A 15031-nucleotide genomic window follows, 5' to 3' on the forward strand; every position below is an offset into this window, starting at 1 on the left:
GCCTAGCCATCTCTAAATGCTCTGTTGCTTTGCTGCTGCTTCCACTTTTGAATATAACACAATTAAAGTATAGCAGGTATTTTCCCATTAAAAATAAAAAATAAAAAATACTAGCCAACAAAACAGAACTTCTTTTATGCTGATGAAGACAAAAGCATAGAAAAAAATGTATGTGTCCTTGTAACAGAAAGGGATACGTATCTCATGCCATGCTTTTAGTTTGATTACACACAAAGCAGATAAAGGAAGAAAAGGGAAATTTGAAATTTTCTGAAGAGTTGAAGTACTTTAAAGGCATACCAAAAGCAATCAAATCTAATGAATGTGCATTTCAGGGCACTTATAATACATCTCATGATTTAGAAAAAAGTGTTTTGAAAGCGCTGCCTGAGTCAACATTGTTGACTGAATACAAATGTTAGTCTAGAAATTTGGAAAAGAAAGAGGAATGTGGAGCAGTAAGGGATGATGATGAGGCACAGAATGAGAAAATTTCAATGATACATATTCATATTGACCCCTCCATTTCAGAGGCATTGCTCCCCAGATAGGACCAGAACAATATTTACCTATTGTAGTCACACACACCTCATGTTTCATGTCAGACACCCTAGGAATAGTATTTTGTTTTCTGTCAGTTCTGAGGATGCTGCACTTTTTACTAGCTCTGGGAAAACAGAACCATGGCCTCTGGTCCAACCTACTGTGCAAGCCTTGGGTTTACAACACTACAGGAGAGTCCACCCAAGACCTCTCTTCCCAGACGTAACTGTCTTTCTCCAGGTGTGCTTGTTGGCAGAATATAGACTACTAAACATGCTCTTAATTAAATCTGATTAATTTTTCAGTCTTTTAAATAAAATACCTTTTTTTTTTTCCATAGAAAGCTCAGATAGTTATTGTAAAAGACAACTTTTGCTGTCCTCATGTCTTGCTGAGATACACATGGGTATTTTACAGAAAAAAAAGAAAAAAGAAAAAAAGGAAAAAAAGGAAAAAAAAAAAAGATGTTTGTAAGCAAGTGCGTACAAGCAGTCCAGTCAGTCAGTGCATCTACAAATGTTGAAATTGTCAGGCATCCAAAAAAACTCTCATTTTGAACAAAACCATTTTTCTCACAGGAAAAAAAAAAAATGATGCTGAAATACTACCATCAGGGTTTTTTCAAACAGTTGTATCATTTATTATTATTATTTTTTGTATTCTGTTTAACAGAATATTTTTTTCCATTGCACAAAAAACTATAAAGAATGTGACCTAATAAGTTTACCTGGAAAGGATGCCAGTACCAAAGATATTTTTATATGAATAAGACTCAGCAATGAGTTTCCTTTGATCTTATAGTGAAGTCAAATGCTAGGTTTATAACATCATTTTTTTGCAATGGAAAATACTATGATGTGGCATATTTATCATCATGTCTTAAAGACTGGATCAGGGAGGGAGGATCTATAAAAGGAAATAGCTCTCATTTATACCCAAATACTAGCCAACAAAAGAGAAAAAAGTTTATGATAAATGACTGCTTTAAAACAGATTTATTTTTTTTTAATTTTTTGAGGAAAATGGCCTTCAACTGGTGGCATGACAGTGTCTGCCTTTATAACCTTTCAAGACCATATCATCACTGGTGCTCAGGCACTACTGTGTTATTAGTTAATTAAAGTTCTCAATGCTATTTTGTGTCTATAAGTCAATCCTGCCATTTAGCAAACATACACAACTTACGTCACCTCAGAATGCTCTCAACGAAGTATTACAGCTCCCTATATATGTCACTAACAGTTCTGTGCTTGATCACAGGAATTGCCTCACTCTTTTTCGAGAAAGTCCCACTTCATTTCCTTGTTAGTCAGATAATCTCTCTATTCATAGGATGGATAAAGCTCTTCATGCAAGAAAAATAAATCACATTACTGCGTGTAGAATGGGTAAACTGTCCATTCCTCAGTTCATATTTCTTACCATGAGGTTAGAAATGAAATGCAGGAGTTCAGTGCTGTATGAAGCACTCGCTTTGTTGTAGGAGCTGTAACCATTTTTCAGAGTTCTTTAAATTTCTGTTAAATTTTACTGTAGTTGCCTATAAACCTACATGAAGCATATTATGGTTTTCTGCATGCTACATAACTTTTACTTAGTGTCATGTGACTGTTTCTTTTTTTGTCTTTAGGTTTGTTTTGTCTTGGTTTTTCTTTTGCCCTGTTCAGTGAAGTATATATAAAGCTCATTGCTACTTTGAACTACAGTTTAGTCAGTAATTTAAGACAGAGACTCTCATTTTAGTTTTCCTGATAAAAGAATAAAACCCATACATAATTAAATACACTATCAAGTGTGGTAGGCAAGAGGATTGTCACACCTGAATCAGCGCACAGATGTGCCAGTTTGAATTTCACAGGAAACAGGGCCCCCACCCCCTACTGTCTAAAACTCCTTGGCATCACTGTAGCTACAAAAACTGGTCAGATGATAAATCCCCCTTCTGGGGAGTTCTCCCATAGTGCACAGCCGCAACTAGCAAGCTGTACTAGGATGAGGTGGTAGAAGTGTAGGATGGGATACCACTAAATGGTATTTGCGTTCCATCATATCTTCAGGTTACTCAGTTTAGAGCAGACACATGTTTGGACCGATGTAAGCTGGGAGGCAGCCAGCATAACACTAGGTCAGGATACAGAGCCACAGCTTTTTTGAATTCTGCTGGGAAAAGCAAAGTAATCATCCCAGAGTCTCTATGCTACTATTCTGAGAAAAACAAATTCAGTAAAACTGACAATATAGTGAAAATTCTGAGTTTCAAGCAGTCCTTATATAAAGTGCAGTACCAGATTAAGCCTGTAAAAACAAGAGCATAATGAGATACTCACAGAAAAATGTTTTTATAAAACAGGTACAAGCTTTGGGTTGACACCTGTTCTGAAATATTTGGTGGTTTGGACATCTGTGCTGTTAAAGCTGTACATGGAAAAGATGGAAAAGATTATATTTTTGAGGTAAGCAATCCCACCCTTTTCAATATGTGCTTTATATATTACAAATATGGAAATAAAGAACATTTGTGATAGTTAGGCATTGGCCTATTTGTGTTTCAGGAAAGACTGCATTTTTGAGCAATGTTTAAATCATAATACAAAGCCACATGTCCAAGTTAGTGGCAACACTTGCTGGAAAATGTAACCATATCATATGGTAATGTTTTTTAGTGTTTCAGGAAATGTACACAAACTGCAAAACAAAACCAAATGTAGATGTCATGTTTTCCTAGCCCTTATGACTTCTTTCCTAAGCAGGCTTACCAGTTTTTCCTGGAAGGCTTATAGATAGCATTATCCCAAGGGAAAAATTATATCTTTACATGGAAAGGGAAATTAAGAACAAAGTGTTAAAATTTTTTTTTGCTAGCCTAAACGTTACCTTTAGGATCTGACTCCTCATGAACTACCAATACTAGAAGATGTTGCTATGGATCATTTTGAAAAGTTTTTTCATTTACCTTAAGTTTATTATGGATAAATGTAAACTTTGTTTACCCATAAAACAAGCTACCATCACTTGCCTATCACACAGTCTGGAGGTTTATGTTTGCTAAAGCAAAAATAAGAACATTTTTTCTAAACCATGACAGTAATCTGGGATCCAGAAGGAGGTTATAGATGGATTTCCTTCTTTAGTTATCTATATCCATTTATAACAGAAAAGCTCTGCAAAAATAAAAATCTTTGTTTGGCCACAGTGTTAAACTTTTGTAATTTCACAAATTCATTTATCATTATTGTAAGTGCTAAGAATTCCCAAATCAATCAATAACACTTTAAAAGGCTGAGCAGCTTGTAGAATTAAACCTCCAGCAAATCAAACATAATTAGTCACTACCTCCTGAGATACCAAGGAAGATTTCAAGAAATCCTGTTTCATTAGCCTGTCTGGCCAAGTCAGAACTTATTGTGTCTTACTGAATCTTAACTCACTGTAATATAAAATTTAGGATTCCACAATAAACATCCTCTTTTGCTCCTTAGTATAGTGCAGTCCATCCCACCAAAAGGTCCTGTTAAGTCTGTAATGCTTGCCCCAGTGAAACCTGAGATTTGAAAAAGTGGAAAAAATATATTCTCCTCTTTCTGAGAACAGACTGCTCTGACTTCTGGTGAGACAAAATAGAGGAAAATCCTGAACAAAAAATTTGTCAGGTGTGCCGCTTCACTCCTTGGCTGTAGGCACAGGTGTATCTCAGACATAGTCTGCTTACTGGGAAGGTATTTATTTCTGCTTACAATTAAAATCCTCTCCAGTACTTGGGCTTTGACAGCCTCCCATATGCCATTCAAAGCTTTGTAGGATACTCTGCAGTTCTTATGGCCCCTAAAAGACTCAGAGGATCCCAATTTAGGCACTTCCCAATATGTCTAAATTCATTACACTGGGGGGTAGCTCGTACTGATTTGGCTGGCTTTAAGCCACTACATTTTTATACTACAACTTTAACTATAAAATAAAAATAAATAAATAAAAATAGATTATTTTAAGACATAAGATCCTAGTTACCTCATAGGGTAATACTTAAAAACTGAAAAATCACTGGCAAAAAGATACAAAGCTAGACTAGGAGACCATTTAACGAGTATATCCTTGTAAGAACCAGAGGTTTCATACAGTAAAAAAAACCCTTCTTATTTCCTACAGACTGTAGCTAAAACTAATCTGAAAGTGGTTGGCTTCAACCTGCTCTACTTAGTATCTCCAAATGATCTCTTTTATTCCCTGCTCCCATTTCTTCCTGCTGTTTTCTGCTTCCACTGGAAGTTAAGGATGCATTTTTTATTTTATTATTTGACACTTCTCTTGTGTTCCTCATTTAGCAAATTCCTATCAGACTAAACACACCACTTCTATTCACTGAACTCCAGTTTCAACATTTTTGATACTGCATTGTTTTGAAATTTGTGAGCAAATCCAGCCATTGCCATCGACTTCCATTGAAGTCAGTGTACACAAAGTAACCAGGCCTGGTTGCTCTATTGGGTACGAGGAGAAGGGGGAGCAGTTTTTCCACAATGAAATAGCCAATGAAAACTACAGAATGGAACAACAGAGTACTTCAATTCCTGCTTCTGAACAACTGCTCTAGTTTTCCATGCCAGATACGTTCATACTAAAAAAAATAATCAAAAATAATAGAGAGAGAGTTCTGACTGCAGGACACATCACGAACTGGGTTTATAGAGCATTTTAAGTACTGTACATAATAGATGTTGCAATTTAAAAAAAAAAAAAAAAGGAGTGGATAGAAGCATGTTAATTCTTGTTGTCCTGCAGAATCTTCTGAATTGTTTGGAAGATGGTAATGTTTATCAGCAGGAATATTTAGAATCTCTATAACCCATTGAAATGTAGAATTGTTTGCAAAGTTCACATCCAGTAGGACATCTGTAAAACTTATGATCATTTGCTACTAAAAAAACAGCTTACATCAACAATTATTGCACTATAATTGTAACAGTTATTGCACTATAATTCTGTTATATAATGAAGAGCAGAAAAATGTCTGTCCCCATACAGGAAAAATTTCTATCTTTTGTGTACTTTCAACATGGGAAAATAAATGAGTCATTAAAGCTAGCTCGTACACACTGCAGACAAGAACCAGTAGCTGAACAGGACAATTGGTCTCTAAATGCTATGTTTACTTCCCAGTTGCAGTACCACACTGAAACCCCTGCTCTCAAGTTTTCAAGTTTTCCTGGTGACTGGTACATCTATTACAAAACTAAAGGTTTCTGTGTTACTTACACTTTCATTCTGGACATGCGATCAGACAGGAAACATACAAACTTCCTAATATATGAAATAATGTATGCAGATATGATCATTTTGAACCAGCATAGCCACCTGCAGGAAAGTATACATACGTTTTGACCAGCTTCGGAATGAATGTGAATTAAGGTACAACAGTGCGAAAGTATCTTTCGCATGTTCAGCATTCTAGACAGAAAATACAGAAGGATTCTCTGTAGTGAATTTAGGAGAACAGCATTTTACAGGAATGAGTACTTAATGCATATTTATGTTTTGAAAAGGGTGTTCAGCTTTGGAACATGCATAATTCAAGACAATAGTTTTAAAATACCTACAGTACTTAAATATTACATGTAACACCACGTGTGCGTACAAAAATCCATTCTTAACTAATGTTACAAAGTGTAAGACATGAACTTTATATGTCTATTTATGGGAAGCTATTAATTAACTTCTTATTTTCATTCACTTTCAAATCCTATATCAATAATTTTATTATTTTGGTAATGTTGCCATTCAGCTGCTTTGTGATGGTCATTTTGTCATTCCTTGTTTTAACATTCTGTTTTCTTTCATTCCCGAAAAACATGGAGGAACAAATTGTACCAGTGGCTGATATTACAGAATCAGAACGACACTGTCTCATGAATCTAATATTCTAGCTGTACTTCTTAAAAAACAGTATACAAAAGCGATTTTTTTATCTATGATCTAGTACAATATGCTTACATTGCAGGTAAGAATGTATTGGTTCTTAATGTTAGATCCAGTCATCATTCCCCACCTCTTCAAGATGGTTAACTTATTTTTTTTTCTATTTTAGTTTCTCCTATAGTTTCTCTTCCATATATACTTGATTAAAATAATGAGAATTTTTACATGTTATTCTAAAGCTTCATGGCTGTTCAAGTTGTAGAAAGTGTGCTTGCTGTAAGTAGAGTTCCTGCCTGCTCAGGAACAATGTGGAAGGATTAGAGAGCTAAAGAGAAAAAATGAAGGCTATTTAGTGACACTGAAATACAGTTCCAGACATTTAATTTCTACATACATAAATGTTGTTAGGAAATAGAGAAATACACAGATCCAAATTACTATGAGCTTCTTGTAGATGCCTCCCTCGTGAGATGTGCATGTTCCTTTGACCAGGTAGTTCTCCATGTAATAAACAAGAATAAATTGCAGTGTAAGTACACCTTATCACATTTTTAGCTTTTGGGTGCATTTTATAGGTTTGGGTCTGTTTTCTGGTGCTACTTTGTACATTGGTATCTTTGTACTTTTTAAGCCACCCTAGAGGTTTCTAGTCATTTGAAAGAGCTCAGGCCAATACTACTATTTTTTTCCCCAATAATTACAAAAAAAGATACATTTTCAGTGTGCCATTCATCTTTCCACACAGCTGTAAATGCTACTTCATGGGAATTTTGAAGGATGTCCATTTGTGCAATCTTGTTATGCAGTTGAGGGATACTATATGCATCCCCAGGATAAAAATCCAGACCAATTTTTCAGAAGACGGGAAGAATGAAATATTGAAGTCATAATATCATTCAAACATAATTCAGCCTCTGTTTTTCTGAGAAGCCAGAAGTTCTCTACAGTTTCCTTAGATGAGGGCTGTAAGAAGTAACTTTGCCTTTTAAAAGAAGCAGAAGGTGTTCCCAAGAAAAAATTATTTCTCTAGAGGAACCCTGTGGGATTTGGTTGTGTTTGGGTTTTTTTTGTTTGTTTTGTTTTGTTTGTTTTGTTTTGTTTGTTTTGTTTTGTTTTGTTTTGCCTTTTACTTTTGTCCTCCAAAGAACCATCTCCAAAACCCTACAAGGGAGAAATTAATTAAAAAATCACTTAGCTAAAAGGAAGGATTGCCAGGTTGCTCAGGAGGAAGTTCAAGTCATGACTGTGTCTAACAAGCTTAGCTATTCATATAGTTTCTATTCTTTTCACCTCAATTTGAATACTCAGCTGCCAAGCATCATCACACCAGAGACAAACTGTAGAAATAAGGATTTTATGAACACATCATTTCAACATACACTGTTGTAACTGCCTTACCAATTCTTGCTAATACAACATCAAATTAAGGTCTGTTAAGCTTTAACATCTTAAATGGGAGAAAGACTTTTAATCTTTCACTTTTTAAATTAATACTTCTGTAGTTTTTATACCAGAAGGAACACATACTTGAGCATTTCATGTTTCTGACTGCACTGAATATGTCTCATGATTCATTCTTGGAAAACCAAACCTCTGGGAAACAAAACAAAAAGCTCACATCATGATGATGGATGCAGTAAAAGAGAAGAAATGTAACAGAATCCTTTAAGGCGGCCTCACAGGCAGTTACCAAATTTTGCTCAGAATTGAATGGGTGGGTGGCTACTGCAGGTGTCTTATTTCTGCTTGCTTATTTTTAACCTAAGCTATATTAAAGTTAGTTTCTAAATAATTTATAACATAGCAAGATGGAAACAATTTGGATTTCCTAGGCAATATTTTCAGTAACTGGAAGACAATATACGAAACTAAGAAACAGAATTTATTTATTATTTTTTTTTAGGTGTTACTGTAATAGACACCATTTCGGAAGGTGCTACAATTTATCATACTACTAGAGAGGGATATTCTGGATTTCTTTTCATTCCAGATTGAAATGCAACCATAGAATTTTGTCTTCAGGCTTTGAGTCCTTCATCTGGGGATGTTTGATTCACATTCCCAGTTGTTCTTACTTTTTTTCTGCAAATGTTGTTATTCACCCACTGCAAGAGGAACTGTAAAATTTTCCTAGCAGTCACCACTGATTTCCTCCTGTACTATCCCTGCCAAATTCTCAGGTGTGGTTACATTTCCAATTACAAATCTTTCCTGCATCTGCTGTAAAGACCTCTGGGAAAGCCCCATGATTACTTCATATCCAGTCACTCCCTTACTTCTCAGAAATCGCACCATCTTTTCTTACATCCCACTCAATCTTAAATGACATCCTCGAACTATTACTTTTCCTTAATGTCAATTACTTTCCCCATACTTAGAACTCTTCAATTAAAATCTATATCAGCTTCTGTCTTTACAGTCAAAATTTTCACCACAATTGCTTACATCCAGGTCCCACAAAAACAATACAGAAGAATAACACATTCATAACATAGCAATAATACAACCTAGCTTCTCTTATTCACCAAAAGTAAAGACCAAGTAAAGGCCAAAGTAAATGTTTTTTTGGTTGGTTGTTGTGTTGGTTTTTTTGTTTGTTTGTTTTTTGTTTTTTCCCCAAGCCTCACACTCTCAAGCATGAACCTCCAAAATTCCTCTGATTTGCAATGAAATGAATTACTCTTCACTTACAGATCATCATATCTTCTCCTGAAATTCCCAGTTTGTGTTTTTGTTTTCTTTTTTTGCTTCATACAAAGTTCTTCTATCATTATCTTGTCAGAATCCTTGGGCATTTCTGACTTGTAAGCTTTCTGTCCATTCCCTCTTGTATTTTAACATCCTGACACCTTTTTCTCTCACTGTGTCACACAGAATTCTTTAACTTTCCCCCTCCTTTAATCTCCACAGCTCTGTCTTTCCCAGCACCATTTGAGCTAGGTCTTCCTAAAGCTCTAGGTAAGAGATCTTTCATAATCCTTTGGTGGTAAACATGTAATGGAGAAGTATGCCTGGACAATGACAATTAGTGTAGTTTCTCCTTCAAACAGGGTGATCCCTTTGCAGTTACTGATGTCTTATAATTACAATGGCTCCCTTATTAATCCCACCCCATTTTCTTTGGTGGTCATCAGAGTTAAACAGCATTTCTCTTCTCTTTCTTGCCAGTCTCAGTCTGGCAGCCCAAATCTCAAATACTTGCCTTATCCACACTAGCAGTAAAGGACACAGACTAATTTACTGAAGGATCATATCACTGAAAGGTCAGTGTTTTATAAAAGCATTTTGTTGACTCAATCAAGCTTCTGTAGTTTTTGTTATTACTGCTAATATATACACTCAGGCTCTTCTAGGTTAACATAAAGATGTATTAAATGCATTTCAGTGTATGTTTTGTGGGTGATAAGAGAAGTTCATCCTATGGAATTGGTTATTGAAATGCATATAAATTAAAGACAAAAGCAATATGAATTAAGTGATCATAATTTGTAGTTGCCAATGTTTTCACTGCCATGTACCAAAGTAACACATTTGACTTTATAAATTACAGATGACTTTCTTCTATGAATCTACTTAGTTGGAAACTCCAATATTTTAAATAGTTAAACTAGATACTGAAAACAGACCTGGGTAACTGTATAAATGATATTTTAAAATTAGTACAGGCTGTAAATAGACTGTTTATAAACAGGATGCTTTGTGTGTGTTTAAACTGTGTAAAGCCCTCAAAAATGGGGGCAATGCCATCATGGCATTTCTGTTAGTCATTCACAAGTTTTAAAACCTTTTTTAGTGTTAGCCCAAAGATTTCTAATTCTTAAGATACATTTATATAAAACAGTAGTGATTTTTGATAACTGTCATTAGCTGTTTTACTAGGAAGGAAAATAGACTGAATTGTCATAAAGAAAAACTACAAAAAAATACAACAAACCCCAACCCTATTTTTAGACTTTACTCAATCATGCTGCTGTAGTTTCTATTATTACTGCTAATATATACACTCAGGCTCTTCTAGGTTAACATAAAGATGTATTAAATGCATTTCAGCATATGTTTTATGGGTAATAAGAGAAATTCATCCTATAGAATTGTTTATTGAAATGCATATAAATTAATGACAAAAGCATTATGAATTAAGTGATCATAATTTGAATACCTATGAAAATTCACCTTGCTTTTATCTACTTCACCAAGAATATTGGAAGTGCTCGCTTACTTACATTGCCTTCTGCCCTTGAGAACCACAGCAGCAGCAACATAGAGAAGGAAGCTAAGCCTCTTAGCAGCCACATGCAATATTGGGTAAAAATGGTATGTTTTGGACACTCTAGCCATTCCCTTTCAGCAATTCGAGTTATTAAACTGAACAGTGTCATGCAATTGAACCACTTTTAAGACTTGGTAATCTTTTACTTTACTATTTAGCAACACGTACTCTGCTCTGGTGAGGCCGCACCTCAAGTACTGTGTTCAGTTTTGGGCCCCTCACTACAAGAAGGACATCGAGGCCCTGGAATGTGTCCAGAGAAGGGCTATGAAGCTAGTGAAGGGCCTGGGACACAAGTCCTGTGAGGAGCGGCTGAGGAAACTGGGCTTGTTTAGTCTGGAGAAGAGAAGGCTCAGGGGAGACCTTATTGCTCTCTACATCTACCTGAAAGGAAGCTGTGGGGAGCTGGGGGTCGGCCTCTTCTCGCAGGTAACTAGTGATAGGACTAGAGGGAATGGCCTCAAGTTGCACCAGGGGAGGTTTAGGTTGGAAATTAGGAGACATTTCTTCTCAGAAAGAGCAGTCAGGCATTGGAATGGGTTGCCCACGGAGGTGGTGGAGTCACCATCCCTGGGGTTGTTCAAGGAAAGGTTGGACGTGGTACTTAGGGACATGGTTTAGTGGGTGACATTGGTGTTAGAGGGGTGGTTGGACCAGATGATCTTGGAGGTCTTTTCCAACCTTAATGATTCTGTGATTTCATTTTGGGACCAGTAGTTTTCTTGATAATCTGATGCATTACTTTCTCTTTTCACCACTTTGTTTACCATCTTTGTACTTCAGCAAAGCACCAGAACAGATCTTAGCTTATCATCTCTGAATACTTGGCATCTGGCTCAGTACTTGTTCAGTGTTAGGTTCAGCCTTTGACCAGCAATATTCGTTCAATTATGGCAGCCAACAAGAGGGTTTTTAACAACATCAAAACCTGTCCAAGTGACAAATGGCTGTTTTTTATGTCATGCATATTTGAATCTGCCTCAATACGTGAACATGACAGCTATGCTTGAAAATGCTATCTTCAAGAAGTGCGAGATTTTGTTTAAAATATATCTGAGGGCATTCAACAGAGGTTCCTCTGGATCTGAGGAAAGATCTGCCAGAACATTTCCAAACATTAAGTCCTTCAATATCAAATCCAAGTCAGCTAAGCATTACTGAATGCCAGGACTATGAGCCAGTGCTGGCCAAGTTGATGCATGTTAACCAACCATTCTGTCAAGCCCAGCATGGCACATTCACTAATTAATCAGCCTGGACCATTACCATTGAGTCTGAAAGCTCCATGGATTGTGAGTACTCAAGTAGTTTAAGTTGTGGTTCTAAGTTCCAGGGCATTTACTAAAACTGCCATGCTTCTGCCTAGGACACAAAAGCACAATAAAGGGTGTCTAAATTCTATTAAAATGTCATTGCTGGAACTCTGATCTGCATTACCTCTGTTTAGAGGTGTCCTAATTTTGCACTTGTGTTTTTAGATACATGAGGTGACAAATTACACTGATTTACCCTACCCTGCTTCTGGCAGCTGTCACAAGCTAGCAGTCTAACAATGGTAACTCTTAATATTCTTCTGTTAAATCGTACATCTGTCATAGGTAAAAGTCGAGCAATAACCTGACATCTATTTTAATTTAGAATGTGTACAGTTATTTTCCATTCCAAAATTTAATCTCTTCAGACTCAAAATTTATATTCCTTTGCTATATTAATGCAAAGTTTAAAGCAGTTCTCCCTAATAACCTTTTTTTTTTTTTGTATGAAACTGTGTTCCATCCAAGCAGACAAGACTTATTTTACAACTGGCATTAAGCCATTCAAATCTCAGAAGTATAGATGTTATCTTATTTTTAAAACATTCAGACAGAGCTGAGATGGGTTTATAGATTTACTGAAGTGGTTGTGGTGTTTAGAGCAACACCTAAAGCTTCTTTTATCCTTAGCCATAGAACTAAATTTTTCTTACATGTTGTGGTACACAACATAGCAGTATCTCCTAAAGAAAGTTATATGTGAACTTGCAGTCATAGAAGTATTTAGAAATAGAAATTCAGAGTCAAAGCTCAGTCCTCTGGATCTTAATCCTGTCTGATCCTTTAGCAGGATCTTGGATTAGGCAACTCATTTCACAGTCACTCCAAATACATTTTTTTTAATGTAAGTGGATATTAAACAAGGTGAGGTTTTCTTTCCACACTTGTGAAAGAGGGATAACTGTTGCTTCTTCATACATTCATTCAATTCTTAGGAAACATTTGCTCTGGATCTCAGTTATTATTTCTTTGTTTACAGTAGGTTTATTTTAAATTCTCTTTGCTGTGAGGAAGCTTAGAGGAGACGTCTAAATCTGAAAATCCCAGAAATGTGTTGCCAACATATTGCTTGCTAGTGTGCAATGTTAGTGTCTCTTACAAATGGACAAACAGAAGAATAATGCAAATGCTTTTGGAGTTCAGGCTAATCTCATTATTAGAAAGAGGTAGTCTTTTTCAGTCTCAGTGAGAATTTCTTTAGAACTTATTTTGAAAATCCTCAAGCTTAGATAACATTCTTTACAGTGCAGCTTATTCTCAACTACAGTGCAAGAAATATTACAGTCCAGCGTTAGAATGAACCTACACATTCTTTTAAATCGGAATGCCAATTCAGATACCCAGTATGAGTGACTAATTCCTAGATGCATTTGAATACATAAAGAAGGAAGGTAGAACTTGCTCTTGTCTATAAAGGAGATAGTTAGTGTGCAGTGTAGGCTGATGGACTGAGAAGAGTTTTGTTGTCCCTAATATATCCCTTCCACCCCATGCAAAGCAGATGCACTAGCTTTATGCTCTTCAGTCTGATTGTTGTGTCACCCCTACAGATAACGTTCTTCCACTTTAAATATTTTCACAATCCGGTCTTATCATAAAATTTCTATATCTTCCCTTCAACTACACAAGCTGAATAACTACCAAACAAACAAACAAACAAAAAGCTCCATGCAACAACCTACAGCAGAGCGCCTACCTGAAAAGATGGGAATCAGCAACTCCAGCCAAAATAGCCCTGCCTCCCTTCAGCAGAGCCCTCTTTCCTTTTTAGTCCTTTTGCTAGAGGTTGGATGAGAATGAGGGAAGTTTAAGATGTTTCTCTGACCCTAAGCACCTGCAATTGCCTGTGGCAGAAAAAGTCCTCCAGCACTCTTTTGACTCTGTTGAACCTTTTCAATCTTCCATTTACCTGCAGTAGAGAAGGAACCACAGAAGCCAAAGATACACAGGAAAGTGCACTTCTGGAAGCTCTAAAGCACCCCCATAAAATTCACTGATTTTTCTGCATTGAAACCCATGAGGATTCTTTCCTTCTTCATCCACCATCTCTCTTACCAGCACAGGTTACTATTGCATTTACTGCAAGATTTGCCTACACTAGCGATACATCTTGTCCAAGATTTTTCTGGTGGACAGTTTTCACAGACTGAAAATTAGATGGCACCAACTGAGTTTGTACAATCTAACTGGATCAGACACAATGACGTCTATAGAGTATATTACTGCTAATGTAGTATAACTGCTTTGTGCCTCACAGCCTTTTATTAGTTACTAATACTATAGCATGTATTGTAGGCCTGAATCACTTGTGATCCATAGCTATTGGAAACACCAGAATGCAGGGCTGCAGGTGACATGCTGTCACCTTTTTCTGAATAGCCTTGACACAAACTGAAAAAAGGATTGCAGCTTCTCAAAAGAGAATTAAATCCTTTGTTATTGTTGAAATAAGAATGGGCAGTGCCGTTGTGATTACTAGTTGGGGTCATTACCTTATCCTTATATTTTCTCTTTCAGGGAAAACATACATATGCCAAAAATAGGTACACTGTGGAAATCACAAATAATTCTGTAGAAATAAGAAATCCTCAGAACCCACTGAAATTAACTGAATTCAATATCAGTTTTATCCATCCAAATAGCATAATGAAATAATTGCTGAAATATATTAACCAGTCACATGTAGAATGGAAATAAACACTTTTTTATTTGTCTGTCTGACACACTGCTTTCATTATGTTTGTTTGTTTGTTTGTTTGTTTGGCTTTTCAAATAGCTAAGAAGCTTTATTTGAAGTTTGAAGTTTTATTTGGCATTTCCATGTTCTAATTCAGCTGATGATCATGGTGTGAAACACAAAAACACCTACAAGAAAAAAAAAATCTTCAGAAATGTAGCTTAGACAGCAGTGCAGAAAAGTACTTTCAGTACAGAAAAGTTTTCAGCAGTCAACAGTATAGTCTAAAAAAAGCCTTTTGCTGTGGAAAGAGATGAC

The 15031-nt window shown here is 36.1% G+C and overlaps 1 protein-coding gene across 2 annotated transcripts in view; it reads left to right on the plus strand.

The window, feature by feature from the left end:
- SYN2 (synapsin II) overlaps positions 1–15031 on the plus strand; it is a 176904-nt gene that overhangs the window by 139248 nt on the left and 22625 nt on the right. For both annotated transcript variants that reach the window (XR_013955728.1, XM_080606754.1), the window contains exon 9: positions 2894–2996. Coding sequence is in view for 1 of the 2 variants with exons in the window: in XM_080606754.1 (XP_080462880.1) it covers positions 2894–2996 (103 nt within the window). In the remaining variant the exon portion in view is untranslated. The remainder of the gene's footprint in view (positions 1–2893; positions 2997–15031) is intronic.

The sequence above is a fragment of the Anser brachyrhynchus genome (assembly GCF_964034855.1).
Source record: "Anser brachyrhynchus genome assembly, chromosome: 10".
Lineage (NCBI taxonomy): Eukaryota > Metazoa > Chordata > Aves > Anseriformes > Anatidae > Anser > Anser brachyrhynchus.